Source organism: Mustela nigripes, chromosome 1 (assembly GCF_022355385.1).
Source record: "Mustela nigripes isolate SB6536 chromosome 1, MUSNIG.SB6536, whole genome shotgun sequence".
Classification (NCBI taxonomy): domain Eukaryota; kingdom Metazoa; phylum Chordata; class Mammalia; order Carnivora; family Mustelidae; genus Mustela; species Mustela nigripes.
The window spans coordinates 64,326,225-64,342,665 of record NC_081557.1 but is presented as its reverse complement, the minus strand read 5'-3'; the positions used below and the strand labels follow the sequence as shown (position 1 = coordinate 64,342,665).

Genomic DNA, 16,441 nt, shown 5'->3' with positions numbered 1-16,441 from the left:
AAACTAAGTTTATTATACACTTGTTAACTAATCTGACAGCTAAACTCAACATGGGAAATAGAAAGTACTATTTTTTTCTTGTTCAGTATCTTTGCTAATATAAAGGTAGTAAGGTCCTAAGAGTTGAGTTTTTATTTTTCTTAACCTGTTATCTTGAGATAATTTTAGATTTATAGAAGAATTGCAAAAAAAGTACTTAGAGCAGTTTTTACTTCCTATAGTAATCTTTGCCTTGTATTAAAATCTTACGTGACCATAGAACATGTGCAAAACTAAGAATTAGTACAATAGGTACAATATTACTACGTAAATTAGAACATTGATTTTGACCATCCTTTTTTTAGTGGAACACTTGAAGGGTAGTTCTTAAAACCTGCCCTAGTTTTGTTGTAATAATTTCAGCCAGTAACTTGTAAACCATTAAAAATATAAATTGAAATCAACATACCATAGAGAGAAATGACTATATAGGTCAATGATGTAACTTCTTGTAACCATACACTGGCAGAGGACTAATGATCTATTTTATCATTTTATGCTAGAGATTTTAATTCTTATTAAGTGTAACCTGTTTCGTTTTGTTTAGACAATTAACCATTTAAGGGTGAAGAAAAACCTAAAGAGCTCTTGCAAATAATTGAAAGTGACTTCGGGGTATTGCTCTGCCACTCCTTACTTTTTTAAAAAGTCAGCTATTCCTCAGCCTGAAGCTGCATGACACCCACAATAAATAAATTTTTAAAATCTCATTTATGAGTTCTGGTATCAGTTTTAAGGCATTTGGTTATGTACTTTTTTTTTTTTTAAAGTAACTACCACGTATTTTTAAGTTGTCTGTTAGAACATTAACATTAGGGTTTTGTTTGTTTCATTGCATATTAATTTTGAATAGGCATTCATATTGGGTATTTTTTTTATTCTTTTGCCTGTATTATAAATCTGTGTCATCCTTTCTGAAATGCAAGCTAAGTCTAGCTTGCTTTTAAGTTTTGTTAATATTTCCTTTCATTTATTTTAATTCTGTCGATAGGCAGTTGATTTTTTTACCTGATTTCTTCCTTAACGCCTAAGTACCTTGGAACTTAAACTTATCTGGAGTTGTTGCATGACTTGCCTTTTTTATTAAGTGTAAATGCCTGGGTGTTTTATACACATAGCATTATCTCTGAAGTACTGAGCTTGCAGTGTTTTTCTTCTGCATCGTTACTATTTGATTTTAAGTTTTTATATCGTTCTTAATTCCTTCAAGAACAGTTTCTCCAAAGGGGCATGTTTTAATTAAATGTTAATTAATGACCTTTCTTAGTTTTCCAATTTAGTAGGCCACCTCTAATGTCCATTAAAGTGAAATAAAACTTCCAGCCCTAAACATTTTTATGTTGATTAAAAATTATGTCAAAATAATTCGGTTTCCATTTTTTTTTTTTTTTGACCAAGCAGGTATATTGCCCAAATGATTGGATTGTTAAAATACTTCTAAGACTTTGCTACTTGAAGTAAGATTACTATTAAGCCTGGAAGAGGGATACATCTGTGAACCTGTCATACTTTCCTGTCATCCTCCACAAATCAAACTAGATGTGTATAGTAAGGCTACTGCTTTTAAAATAGTGTGGTCCTTTCCTGCAAATGTTTATTTTAGTTTACAGTGCAATATTCATATTTTTTTTGTATGATTGATTTGTGAATGTCTGTATACTCTTGTAGACTGACTAACCTTGACTGTTTTGGCCAATCATAATATTGCCATTTTCTAGTATAGTGCTTGGCGTATTGATTGGCTTTTGTAAATATCAAGAAGATCCACAACCACCTCCTTATGGGCCACTCACTGTTTTAAGGACTTTAATGAATATGAGCTTACCCCTAATGATAACTCTGTGAGGTAGGTTCTATCCTTACATTACACATGGGGAAAGTGATTGATTGCATAGGTTAAATAACTCGCCCAAGTCAGAGCTAGTGAGTTTATAAGTAGTAGTAATTTTAAGCTCAAATAGGCTGGCTTTGTGTTCTGTGCTTTTAACTGCTCTGTGCTGCTTGTGTCTGCCACTTGGAGTAATAGTTTCCATAAAACATTGGCACATAGCATGGAAAATTGGTAACACTGTGTTTGGTCACCAGGAACAAATTTTTAGTTTCATATGTTTTGTTAGAAAATAAGTTTATAAAATAAAATACGTAGTCCTTTTGTCTGGATTGTTTTAGTTATAATAATAGCTAGATTATAAACTCTTCGTTTGTGATTTGACAACTCTTAGGTCTCTAGTTTCTCTCAACAGCCTCCAAAGAAGTTTCAGAATCCTCAGTTTCAGAAACAAGTGTCCATTGTCTTTTTGATAATGGTATGTATCCTGTATGTAGCTTTACAGATAGGAATTCATATCTGCATGTTAGAAAAATCTGTAATGAAACAGCATCAGATTTGTCTGTCTTTCCCCTTTAGTATGAGACTTGCTTAAAGCAGTTATCTAAAGTGTCTGCAACGAAAGATGCTAGCAGAGGAAAGACAAATAAGCAAGGGATCATTTGAGGTTTCTGACTTTCATCTTCTAGGCTAAGCCAGTGACTAGCAAAATACCATTTCTAGACCAGCAGGATCAACATCTCCGAATTTGTTAGAAGTGCCAGTTCTGGGTCCCCAACCTCAGACCTGCTAAATCAGAAACTCTGGGAATGAGGCTCAAAAATTTGCATAAAAATGTTGATGTACAATAAAGTTTGTACTAGCAGCATGGAAGTGTGATTAGGTGTGCTTTTTTTTTTTTTTTTTTTTTTAACCTCTTATCAGTCTAATTTCTTTTAAATTTACTTTCTCTTTTAGAACAGTTTTGGATTTAAAGAAAAATTATAAAGATAGTACAGAGAGTTCCCATATATTCCATATCCAATTTCTTCTATAATTAACATTGATAAATTACAGGAGATAAAAATTGTTAGTACGATAAAATTGCTGGAATTAGTGAACCAGTGTTGATGCATTTTAGTAACTAAAATCCATACTTTATTCACATTTCCTTAATTTTTATCTAATGTCTTTTTCTGTTCCAGGATCCCATCTAGGATGCCACATTACATTTAGTCATCATGTCTTCTTGGGCTCCTCTTGGTTTTGAATTTCTCAGACTTCCTTCAAAACCCTAACAGTTTTGAGGAGTACTGACTGGTCAGGTATTTTGTAGACTGTCCCTCACTTGGCATTTGTCTTTTGGTTTTCTTAGGGTTGAATTTATGTGTATTGATAAAGACAGTCAAAAGAAATCAAGTGTCATTCTCATTGGTAGAATCACGGGTACATACCATCCAGTACAGGATTGTTCAGGCTTATATCCTGAATATGCAGTGTGTGCCACTGAAAGAAAAGTTATTTGCCAGAAGAATGGGGAAAGAAGGCTGCTGGGTTGACAAAACAAAATTCACCACAGACTATCTCTTGCTTGATTCTGTCAGTTCAGTGATTAAACAATTTGGTTAGGCATGATATATTCTTAAGGTGGAAAAGAATGTAAAGATTATGTGTATCAGCAAATCCACAAATTATAACATTCACTGCATTGAGTTTATTAGGATTAGTGGGTTTCTTGAAATTATAATTGTGTATAAAACTTGAAAAGGCTCCCTACAAATGAAAGCTAGATTCTAATAACAGACTAGTCTCAGATTACAGACATTATATTGAAGGCCAACTTGGACTGGTTTTGATACCTTAAGGATTCCTTCCAGGGCACTTCTCCCACCTAACCATAAAACTCCTTAAATTATGAGCAAGAAAAGCCTGAGTTGGAGGCAGAGGAGAGGAGTAAATTTAAGGGAGCAGAAAGCCAATACCAAGATAAGGAAAATTAGAACAATGGTATTCAGTTAGGTGGAATTCTAGTTCCATTTTTCAAGCAGGTAATTTTAAACCAGGAAAAGTAAGTGTCTAACATCAAGACTTCATAATTCACTAGTGATTAGGTTAGAAGACTTCATAGATTTTGGAGTTGAGGTTTAGGAATTTAGGTATTAGTTACAAGTAATTCAAGACTGTAGATGTAACTATATAGCTATTTTTTTTGTTCAAGAGTTTGGCACCTAGAAGTTGCCAAGTACTTTAAGTGTTTTTAATAGCTTTTCATTTAATTTTTGAACACCTCCATATGATTACATACTAATAGTCATATTTTATGATAGAGAAGCAGAGGCAAAGGAAAACCACATACATTGCGTCAGGTCACATAAATAGCAAATGGTGAAATTAGATTTTAAATTGAGGGACTTTGATTCCTAAGTCCTTAAACTCTTTAACATGACACTAAACACACCTAAACATGCAAAACGTAAAATTGTAACTGCCATTTGTTTATTAGTCTTAGTATCAAATGACCAAATTATCACAAAAGGATAGTGGGTTTTCAGTTTTTGCACTGAAATACTTGATAAGGACCTTAATGGACAGGTGGGCAATTCAGAAGAATTATGGATGGAGTCTGCAGGACTGAATGAAAGTAATAGAGTGATGGCAATGAATTTGTCTTGTAAACTCTTGTGCCTGTAAGTTGGCCTTACTGTCACCTGGACTTTGGAACAACTTTCTACATCTCTGTGTACATAAGCAGATACATAGATACAGTACATAGGCACTGTAATGGGGTGAAAGAAGCAACACATTAAAATTATTGGTGTTTTACAGACAGACTCGTTCTTTCAATTATGTGAAAACTGGATGGGTTCTCATTTGTGAAGAGTTAGGGAAGATATTCCATCAAATTAGAAGGGACTTTTAAAACCTGAACCCTAAGTGTTTAATGAATCAAAAACCACATTACGTTATAAATTACAGGGCCCGTCTTCCAAAGGGAAATCTCTAGCATACATGGTTGATTTACTTTTTATATATTACACTTTGCCAGATAACCTTGAGACTAGCTGATTTTTAGCTTTCTTAGTTACTCTCCAAGAAGTCCTGAGTTTGATAGGTATGAGATTTATAAGTTTTATTAACATTTTTAATAAGATCTAAAAGTCTGTAAGCATCTTCAGCATTGTAGCCATCCCTTTGCTTAATTACTTCATTTAACAAAAACACTTTAGTGACTTCTTCATGCTGGTGGTAATTGACCAACCACACAGGTTTGCTTCCAAGGAATGTTAAAGTGTACAACATGTGAATTTGATACACTTACATATTGTAATATGGTTGCCATTGAAGTAGTAATTAGCACCTCTATCACATTACATAATTATTTGATAATTATTTTTGGAAGTTGGAATAATTAAGTTCAAAGCTCTTAGCAAGTTTGATGAATTTAATAACAATTTGTTGTTTTTATTCATTGTATGGTCATTTTATTTCTAAGGCATATTAACTGTGTATTACAAATTTGTACCCTTAAACTCCATCTGTTCTTGATCCCATAACCTCTGTCCCCTGGTAACCACCATTTTTATTTTCTGTTTCTACAACTTTGGCCTTTCTAAATTCCACAGATAAGTCACAGCATATTGCACTTGTCTTTCTCTGTCTGACTTACATCACTTAGTATAATGTGCCAAGTCCTTCATCCATGTTGTCACAAATGACAGGATATCCTTCTTTCTCATGAGTGAATATGTGTGTGTGTGTGTGTGTGTGTGTGTGTGTGTGTGTATACATATCACATCTTTTTAATCTTTAATCCATTCACCTGTCAGTGGTTCTTTCCATATCTTGGCTGTTGTAAATAGTGCTGCAGTGAACATGGGTATGCATATGTCATTCTGAATTAATGTTTTCATTTTCTTTGGATAAATACCGAGAAGTAGAATTACTAGATTTTATGTTACGGTTTTTTAATTTTTTTTTTTTTTAAGGAACTTCCATACTATTATCTATAGTAGCTGTACAAATGTATATTCCTTCCAGCAGTGCACAAGGGCTCCCTTTTCTCCACATCCTTGCTACATGTTTGTCTTTTTGTTGATAGCCATTTGAAAAGATATAATAAGGTGATATCTTCTTGTGGTTTTTGTGTTAAAGATTTTATTTATTTACTTGTCAGAGTGTGTTTGCACACAAGCCAGAGGAGCTGCAGGCAGAGGGAGAAGCAGGCTTCCGCTGACCAGGGAGTCCGATGCAGGACTTAGTTCCAGGACCCCAATCCCAGGATCATGACCTGAGTCGAAGGCAGACGCTTAATTGACTGAGCCACCCAGGCATCCCTCCCTGTGGTTTTAATTTGCATTTTCCAGATGGTTATTGAAGTGAAACATCTTTTCATGTACCTGTTGACCATGTGGATAGAGGTCTTGAGAAAGTATCTGTTTAGTTCTTCCCAGTTTTTGGACTCTTGGGTGTTTTTGTGTCCGGTTATAGGAGTTCTTTATGTGTCTTGGATTTGAGTACTTTGTCAGATACCTGATTAGCAAAAATTTTCTCCCATTCTTGCTTTTTCATTTTGTTGCTTTTTTTTTTTTTTTTTTTTTTTGCTTTCGTTGTGCTTTTGGGATATTTCAAACACTGCTTTGACCATTGTTGAGCTGCTTCTTTATGTTTTCCTGTAGTTTTGTAGTATAAGGTCTTTTGTATAAGTCTTTGATCCATTTCAGGTTGATTTTTGTGAGTGGTAAGAGGAGTCTAATTTCATTGTGTTTATCCAGTTTTCCCAACACCCATCTTTTGAAGAATCCTCTTTTCCCCATTGGGTGCTCTTTGCTCCCTTTCAAGTATTAGTTGACTTCTATACACAGGGGTTTAGTTTTGGGCTCTCAGTTCTGTTGGTCTATATGTCTGTTTTAGTGTTGGCACCATGATGTTTTTATTGCTGTTGCTTTGTAGTATAGTTTGAAATCAGTGAATGTGGTACCTCCAGCATTGTTCTTTTCCCTCAAGAGTGCTTTGGCAATTTGGGGTTTCATACAGATTTTAAGATTGTTTTTCTATTTCTGTAAGGAATGCCATCGGTATTTTGATGGAAATTGCATTGACTCTAGATGGCTTTGGGTAGTATGGACTTTTTAATACTAATTCTTTAGATCCATTAACAAATTATGTCTTTCCATTTGGTTGTGTCTTTTCATTTTTTAGCTAAGTCTTAGTTTTCATTGTATATCTTTCATTTCCTTGGTGAAATTTATTCCTAAATAGATCTTTTGTGATGCTGTGAATGGGATAATTTTCTTCTCAGGTATTTCATCCTTAGTGTATAGGAAGGTAACTTATTTCTGTACATTGATCATGCGTCATTCAACTTTACTGAAATATTAGTTCCAGCAGTGTTTTGGTTGTCTTTGGGATTTGGCGTAAACAAAGTCCTATAACTGCAAATGGGACAGTTTGACTTCTTTCTTGCTGATTTGGATGTGAGGGAAAGCTTTCAGTTCTTCTCAGCTGAATATCATGTTAGCTGGAGGTTTGTCACACATCACCTTTATTACCTTGGGGTATGTTACTGCTATACTCAGTCTGCCAAAAGTTATCATGAAAGGATTATGCGTTCTGTCAAATGCATAGATGATCATGATGTTTCTTTCATTACATTAATGTGATTTCATTTCATTAATGTGATGAAAAGTCATGTATTGATTTGTGTATGTTGAATCATCCTTGCAACCCAGGGAAAAATCTCATCTAGCCCTGGAGTATAATTTATGTGTTCTTGAATTTGGTTTGCTAATACTTTGTTGAGAATTTTTATGTTTATGTTTATCAGGAATAGTGGTTTATAGTTCATTTTTTTGTGGTTTTGTTTTGAGGGAGAGAGCATGCGCACCAATGAATAGTGGGCAGACTAGGAAGGAGAGGGAGAGAGTCTTAAGCAGGCTCGGTGCCCAGTGTCTGCATGGGGCTCAGTCTCATAGCCCTGAGATTATGACCTGAGCTGAAATCAAGAGTTGGATGTTTAACTGATTGAGCCACCCAGACACCGCTTTTTTGTTGTATTCTTATCTGGCTTTGGTTCCAGGATAATGCTGGCCTGTTAATCTGAGTTTGGAAGTATTCCCTGTACCTCATATTTTTGGAAGAGTTTGAGAAAGACTGGTACTAATTCTTTGAGTGTTTATTGGAACTTGCCGATGAAGCCCTCTCGTCCTGGGTTATTTTTTGTACTGGGAGGTTTTAAATGACTGATTCAATCTCTTGCTCATTATTGTCTTTTCACGTTTGTGTGTGTGTGTGTCTCTTATGATCCTGTGTATTTTGTAGTACCACTTGTATGGTCTTTTTCATTTATAATTTTATGTCTTTGTCGAAGTCTGGCTAATAGTTTTGTCAGTTTTATCTCTTTGATGAACCAGCATTTAGTTTTATGGGTAGTTTTTTTCTGAAATAGGGTTTTTATTTTTTCTGCTTTGATTTTCTTTCCTTCCTTCTTCTTCCTGTAAGCATATTCTTTTTATATTTCCTAGAGGGGTACAGTTAGGTTGAGATCTTTGTAATTTCTTAAGATAACGCATTTCATGCTATAAACTTGACTCTTGACTGCTTTGCTTTTATCCCATAAGATTTGATGTGTCATATTCCCTTTTTCATTTGTTTTAATTTCCCATTTTTATTTTTTGACTTACTGTTTAGAAGTGTGTTATTAGTTCCCATGTACTAGATTTTTCTAGCTTCCTCTTGCTGATGTCTGATTTAGACGATTGTGATCAGAAAAGAGTCGGTATACTTTCAGTCTTAGTTTGCTGAAATTTGTTGTGTGCCCTGTCATAGAATCTGCCCTGGAAAATGTTCATATGCCCTTGAGAAAAGTGTGTATTATAGTGTTCTTGGATGGAATATTACTATATATAACTGCTAAATCACTTTGTTTTGGAATATGTTTTGGTTCAATTCCAGTATTTCCTTTTTGATTTTCTGACTGCATGATTAATTTATTGAGTAGTATTAAAGTTCCCTATTAATGTATTGCTCATTTCTCCATTTAAATCTGGTGAAATTTTTTTAATCGTGGTGCTCTGATGCTGCATGTGTGTATATTTTTGAGCATTCTCTCTTCTTGACATCTTTGTTACTTTATCATTATGTGATGACTTCTTTTATCACACTTGCTAGTGTGTTTTTGGCTTGAAGTGTATGTTTTTCTGGCATAAGTATGGCTACACCCACTTTTTTTGGTATCCACCTACATGGAATATCCTCTTCTATTCCTATACTTGAGTGTGTGTATGTCTTGAAAGCTAAAGTGAATTTCCTATAGAGTGGAGTTAGGTCCTTTTTTTTTTTTCTTTTCCATCCAGTCACTCTGACCTTAGGTAAAATCAGTCCATTCATAATTACTTATACTACCGTCTTATTGTTTGCCTTCTAGTCTTGTATCTCCTGTTTTTCCTATTTTGTACTTCTATTTTCTACCTTTGTAAAGTGGATTTCCATGGTGATTTGTTCAGTCTCCCCTTTTTTTAGGTTTCATCACTAGGTTTTTGCTTTGTGGTTACCAGGTGGCTTACATAAACCATCTCATAGGTAAAGTATTCTTAGGGGAAGATGTTTTTAAGAAATAGTTCAGGCATGTTCTGTAACATCCTTAATTACACTGTTCTACCACATAATCACTTGTCTTTTCTTAAAGATGATGAAAACAAAATAACTTTTGAAATAATAACTTGCAAAGGTTACTGTAGTTGACCCTTGAACTATGTGAGGGTTACGGGTGCCAGTCCACCATGCAGTCAAAAATCTGAATAACTTTAACTCCCTAAAAATTTAACAGCTGATAGTCTACTATTGAGGAGAAGCCTTACTGATAGCAGATTGATTAACCCCTATTTTGTATATTATATGCTGTATTCTTAACAATTAAAAATAAAGAAAATGTAATCATCAATAAAAAATGCATATACAGTACTATATTTATGAGAAGAAAATTCACGTGTAAGTGGATATGTGCGGTTCAGACCCATGTTGTTCAAGAGTCAACTGTATGTTTAACTTTGTAAAATTAATGAACTCTTTTTCAAAGTGGTTGTACCATTTTACATTTTTACTAGCAATGTGCCAAAGTCCCACATTCCTTGACATTTATGGGAATTTTCAGTTACTTTGTTTTTCTGCCCCACAACTGGGGTGTTTGTTTTTGACAGGATGGAAGTCTAAAGTCAAAACATGACATGAAAAGCAAGATTATAGAATACTCTGGCATCATGAATTATCAAAAACGAGAGTTTTATCCTCAGACTTTCAGTAACACTTTAAATGGCTAGCCACTTGGCTGGGACCTCACTCTAACACTTCTGTCAGAGTCCCTGCTGCTGCTTGAATAGTAAAGGCTGCAATAGAAATGTGTTTCTTTACATCTGTCCAGGCTGAATGAGGGTCTTCTTTATTTTCAATATCAAACATAGCATCATAGATCCCAGGAAATGATTCTCCAGCATATTTGTTGTGGCTACTTGGAGCAAAGATGATGTGCCTAATAGAAAAAAAATAGATGGTAGGTTGAGCTAGAGTATACATACATTACACTTTATATGCTTTTTTATTCATTCCCTTTTGTCAGACCACACCTTAACAATACTGTGTGCTTCCTCCTGGCATTCACTTTTTTTATTCCAAAATGAAGACCTATAAGTGATTTACAATACTTATGTAACAGTATAACTTTAAGCAAAGAAATCTGACTATGCATTCACTGCATTTGTCCTTTACTGGAGAATTAGAAAGGCAGAGTATAGCAAAAAATGTATAAGATAGATACAAGGTTTGTACAAACCTGGTTTGAATCCTTGAACTGACATCTAATAGTCCTGTGGCTTTTCACCTTGGTTAAGTTCTTAGATATTCTGTTCTTTTTGATGCAGCTGTAAATGGAATTATTTTTTTGTTCCTCTTCTTGATAGCCCATTATTAGTGAATAGAAATAAAATCAGTTTCTGTATATTGATTTTGTATCTTCACTTTACACTGAATTTAACTTGTTCATTCTAACAGGTTTTTGGTGGATTCCTTAGATTTATCTCTACATAATGTCACCTGCAAATAACATTGGTTTTACTTCTTCCAATATGGTTTTTTCTTGCCTAATTGCTCTGGCTAGGACTACCCATACTGTGTTGAAAAACATCCTGGTCTTGTTCCTGATCTTAGAGGAAAAGCTTTCAGCCTTTTACCATTAAATACAATTTTAACTGTAGGTTTGTCTTACGTGCCCTTTATTATATTGAGTTACATTTCTTCTACATAATTTTGATGAGTTTTAATAAAGTGTATGTTGAATTGTATCAAACGCTTTTTCTGAATCTGTTAAGACATTTTTGTCCTTCATTTTGTTAGTGTGGTATATAACATTTATTTGTGGATATTGAACCGTCTTTGTATAAACCATCTTTGAATAAATCCCATTTGTGGTACGTGATCTTTTTAATATATTGTTGAATTCGGTTTGCTAAGTTTTATAGAGGATTTTTCCTTTTATGTTCATCATATTGGCTGGTAATTTTCTTTTTCATCCTTATTTGATTTTCCTATGAGGGTAATGCTGGCCTTTTAAAATGAGTTTGGAAGTGTTCCCTCTTTTTTTTGGAAGAATTTGAAAAGAATTGGTACTGATTATTTTTTCAGTGTTTTGTAGAATTCATCAGTGAACCACCTGGTCCTGGACTTTTGTTTGTTGGGAGGTTTATGATTACTAATTCAATTTCCTCACTAATAACTGCTCTATTCACATTTTCTATTTGATTAATAAGTTCTGGAAGGCTATTTGTTTCTAGAAGTTTGTCCATATCTATTACATTGTCCAATTTGCAGACAGATGATTGTTGATAGTAGTCTCTTACTTATTCCCATAGTATTAGTTAACAGTGTCTCCTCACTTTATTTGAGCCCATTCCCTTCTTGGTGAATCCAGTGAATGGTTTATAAATTTCATCTTTTCAGACAGTCAGCTCTTCGTCTTACTGAACTTTTTTTTGGCTTTTTAATTTCTGTTTCCTTGATTTCCTCTTTGTTATTTCCTCCTACTCCTAAATTTGGGCTTTATTTGTTATTCTTCTACTTCTTCTACTTCTTTGATTAAGGGTTTTGCTTTTTTCTGAGGTATTGGTTATTCATTGCTGGTGAATGTCAATCTTAGAACTGCTTTTATTACATCCCATAAATTTTGCATGTTCTACTTCCATTTTCATTTTTCTTAAGGTATCTTTTTTGTCTTTTGATTTCATTAACCTATTAGCTATTTATTAAGTAGAATATAAATTTCCATCTATTTGTGAGTATTCCACTTTTCTTGTAAATTGATTTCTAGTTTCATACCCCTGTAGTCAAAAGAAATGCTGGATTCTTAAATTAATTAAGTCTTGTTTTTTTGGCATAACATATGACCCATCCCAGAGAATATTCCACATGCACTTGTAAGAATGTGTGTTCTGCTTTTGGATGGAATGTTCTGTGTATATCTTTTCATTTCATATAGTCTAATGCGTCATTTAAGACTAATGTCTCCATAGTAATTATTTTGTTTGGAATCTAGCTATTGACATGTGGTATTAAAAGTCTCCTTCTAGTCCTCCTGTTGTACTGCTGTTTCTCTTTTGGTCTCAATTTATGTGTTCAGGTGCTTTTATGATGATGGGTGCATAAATATTTACAAATGCATCCTCTTGTTTGACCCTTTTATTGTGTAATTTCCTTCTTTGTCTTTTATTACAGTCTCCATTTTAAAGTATTTTGTCTGATACCAGTATAGCTATCCCTGCTTTCTGTGGCTTCCATTTGCATTTGATATCTCTGTGCTTTCATCTTTAGTCTGTATGGATCTTTACATTTGAAGTGAGTCTCTTCTAGGCATGATATAGACAGGTCTTTCTTGTTTTGTTGTTGTTGTTGTTTTTTACATTCAGGCACCCTGTCTTTTCATTGGAGCAGATTCCATTTACATTCAAAATAATCAGTATGTATGTACATATTATTTTGTCAGTTGTTTTCTTGCTGTTTTGTAGTTCCTCCTTGTTCCTTATTTTCCTCCTCTTGCCCTTTGTGGTTTGTTGGAACATATGCTTAAATTTTTATCTTTTCTTGTATCTAATACAGGCTTACCTCATTTTATTGTGCTTGAAAGATACATTTTTGTGTTTTTTTTTTAATTGAAGGTTTATGGCAAACCTGCATCTAGCAGTTCTTTTGACACCATTTTTCCAACTACAGTTACTCTTGTAATATATCAAACTTTTATTATATTTTATTGGAATACATTTGACAATACAGTGTTATTAGTTTGGGGTACGTACATTTTACGTCCAGTTTTACATTTACATATAGTTACATACATTAAGAAATACTCACTGCAGTAACTAGTTACATCTATCACCAAAGTTATTACAGTATTATTGACTATATTTCCTGTGGTGTACCTTTAATCCTCGTGGCTTATTTATAACTGTGAATCTGAACCACTTAATCCCCTATTTTGCCCACCCTCCTGCCACCTTCCCCTCTAGCAACCACCGTTTCTTTTCTTGGTTCATTTGTTTTGAAGTGAAATTGGATGATATTTGTCTTTCTCTGACTTGTTTCAGTTAGCATAATACCCTCTTAGTTGGGTGCCATGTTGTAGATGGCAAGATTTCATTCTTTTTTAGGGAATGTTTCATTGTATGTATACTACATCTTTATTTCATCTATTAGTGGACATTTAGTTTGCATCCTTATGTTGGCAGTAGTAAGTAACACTTTGGTAAAATAAGGATGCATGTATTTGTATTTAGTTAAATATACATTTGTACATTTAGTGTTTTACAGGCTTTTTTGGGTAAAAACCTAGCAGTGTGATTATTGGATTATGTAGATTGCTATTTTTAATTTCTTAAGGAATCTCCATACTGTTTTGTCTGGTGGCTGCACCAGTTTACGTTCCCACTGACAGTGCACCAGAGTTCCCGTTTCTCCACATTGTCACTGACACTTGGCTTTTTGATGCGAACCTTCCTTAGAGTTGTGAGGTGGTAATACCTCAGTTTTCATTTGCATTTCCCTAATGATTAATGATGGGGACCACATTTTTCATGTTTCTTGGCCATGTGTACTCTTCAGAAAGATATATATTCAGGTTCTCTGCCCATTTTTTTAATCGATTATTGGGGGCTTTTTGTATCTCAGATATGAACCCATTATTAGATCTATCATTTGCAGTTATCTCCTCCCATTTAGTAGGTTGCTTGTCATTTTGTTGGTTTCCTCGGCTGCACAAAAGCTTTTTAGTTTAATATTTTACCAAAAGTTTATTTTTGCTTTTGTTTTCCCTGCCCAAGGAGGCCTATCCAGAAAAATTTTGCCAAGGCCAGTGTATAAGAGATTGCTGCCTGTGTTGCTGAGTTTTTTGTTTTTGGTGGAGTGTTATGCTTTTAGCTCTCAACATTTATTTAGGCATGTAGTCCATTTTGAGTTGCTTTTTGTTTGATGTAGGGAAGTGGTTCATTGCATTTGTATGTTGCTGTCCAGTTTTCCCACCACCATTTATTGAAGAGACTCCACTGCAGTCTTGCCTTTTTTGTATGTTATTAATTGCGTGAGCATGGGTTTATTTTGGGGTTCTCTGTTCCATTCCATTAATCTCTGGGTCAGTTTTTCTGCGTGTATCATACTGATTACTGTGACTTTGTAGTATATCTTGAAATCTGGGATTGTATGTACCTCCAGCTTTGCTGTTTCACAAGAATTGCTTCAGCTGTCTGGGATGTTTTTTATGATACAAACCTGAGTATTATTTACTCTAATTTTGTGGGAAATGCTGTTGGTATTTCAATAGGGATTGCATTTGTTTTAATTGTTCCATTTTAGAACTATCTAGTACTTTTCAGAGTACAGATCTTTCACCGCTAGTTAAATTTATTCACAGGTATTTTATACTTTTTGATACAATTGTAAAGGAGTTTGCTTAATTTCTCTTTCTGCTACTTTATTAGTAGTCTATAGCAGTGTAATAGACTTCTGTGCATTGTGTTTGTACTGAATTCATTGGTTCTCATTTTTTGTTGTTTTTAGGTTTTCTTTATTACCATGTCATCTGCAAATAGTGATAGTTTCATTTCTTCCTTACCAATGTGAATGCCTTTTATTTATTTTTCCTGTCTGCTGCAGCTAGAACTTCCAAGACTATGTTAAATAAAAGTAAGAGTAGGAATCCTTGTCTTGTTCCTGATGTTACAGGAAGAGCTTTCAGTGTTTCACCATGAGTATTAGGGTACAAGGGGGTAGGTCTTACATGGCCTGGCTCTAAACTCACTTTACTTATTGATAATTTTTATCGTGAACAGATGTTGTATTTTGTCAAATGGTTTTTCTGCTTCTGTATTAATTTGATCATAGGATTTTTACCTTTTATTTTGTTGATGTCATATACTACATTGATTTGTGAATACTCAAAGAGTTGCATCCCTGAAATAAGTCAACTTGAGGATAGTGAATGATCTTTTTAATATATTAAATTCACTTTGCTGTTTTGTGGAAGATTTTTGCATCTCTTCTTCAGGGATACTGGTCTTAATTTTTGTAATTATATTTTAATTGCTGCAATCTTATAAAACTAACAGATGAAGAGTTGCTGTTTACGGATAAGTGAAAGTCGTTACTTTATATGGAATCTATACCTGATGAAGATGCTGTCTGTGAAGGTAGAACAGTGCCTTCAACAGTGGCAGCAAAGGGTTTAAAGTATTACATAAAGCCTTGCTGCTGCTTTTTAATTAAGTTTGAGAGAATTGACTCCAATATTGAAATAACTTGTACTGTGGGTAAAGGTCTATCAAACAGCATCACATACTACAGAGAAATCTTATAAATAGAATAGTCAATTGATGTGGCAGACTTCGTGGTTGTATTCTTTAAAGAAATTGCCACAGCCACTCTAATCACCAGCCATGAACATCAGGGCAAGACCCTCCACCAGCAAGATTGCAACTAGCTGAAAGCTCAAATGATGGTTAGCATTTGGGGCAATAAATTAAGGTATGTACTTTTTTTTTTTTTTTTTTTTAGTAATGCTTTGCACACTTAATAGACTACAATATAGTATAAACATAGCTTTTATATGTACTAGAAAATCAGGAATTTCATGTGACTTGCTTTATTGCAAATATCTGTGACCTCCCTTGCAGTATATCAGAGGTAAGCCTCTATGTAGCTTTTGGTTTGTGGCTGTTGTGAGCCTTACATACACTAATGTAACAATTTAAAGTGGACTTTCATGAACATGAACAGTACAATTTAACTTTGAAGGCATTCTAAAGCTCTCCCTTCTTACTCTTATATCAACCCTATCACCACGTTTTGTTTTCTATGTCACATTTTACTTCCTCTTAATTCTGTGCATCCCTTATTATTGCAGTTATGCTTACTTTTATAACTCTTGCATTACCCTTCATACTATTTAATATATTGCCTTTACTATAATCTGTATCAGTAAAATTTTCACTCTCCTATTTTCTTGTTACTAATTAGCACCTTTTCTTCACAAGCTTTTTTTTTTTTTTTTTTTTTTTTTTTTTTTTT

General features: G+C 34.0%; 1 protein-coding gene across 1 annotated transcript in view; it reads right to left on the bottom strand.

The window, feature by feature from the left end:
• Window positions 1-4,934: 4,934 nt before the first annotated feature.
• The window catches only part of NAALAD2 (N-acetylated alpha-linked acidic dipeptidase 2), a 57,167-nt gene continuing 45,660 nt past the window's right edge, over window positions 4,935-16,441 (bottom strand). Inside the window, exon 19 of the mRNA XM_059412489.1 lies at window positions 4,935-10,370. Within this exon, the coding sequence (XP_059268472.1) occupies window positions 10,178-10,370 (193 nt within the window). The 3' untranslated portion in view covers window positions 4,935-10,177. The remainder of the gene's footprint in view (window positions 10,371-16,441) is intronic.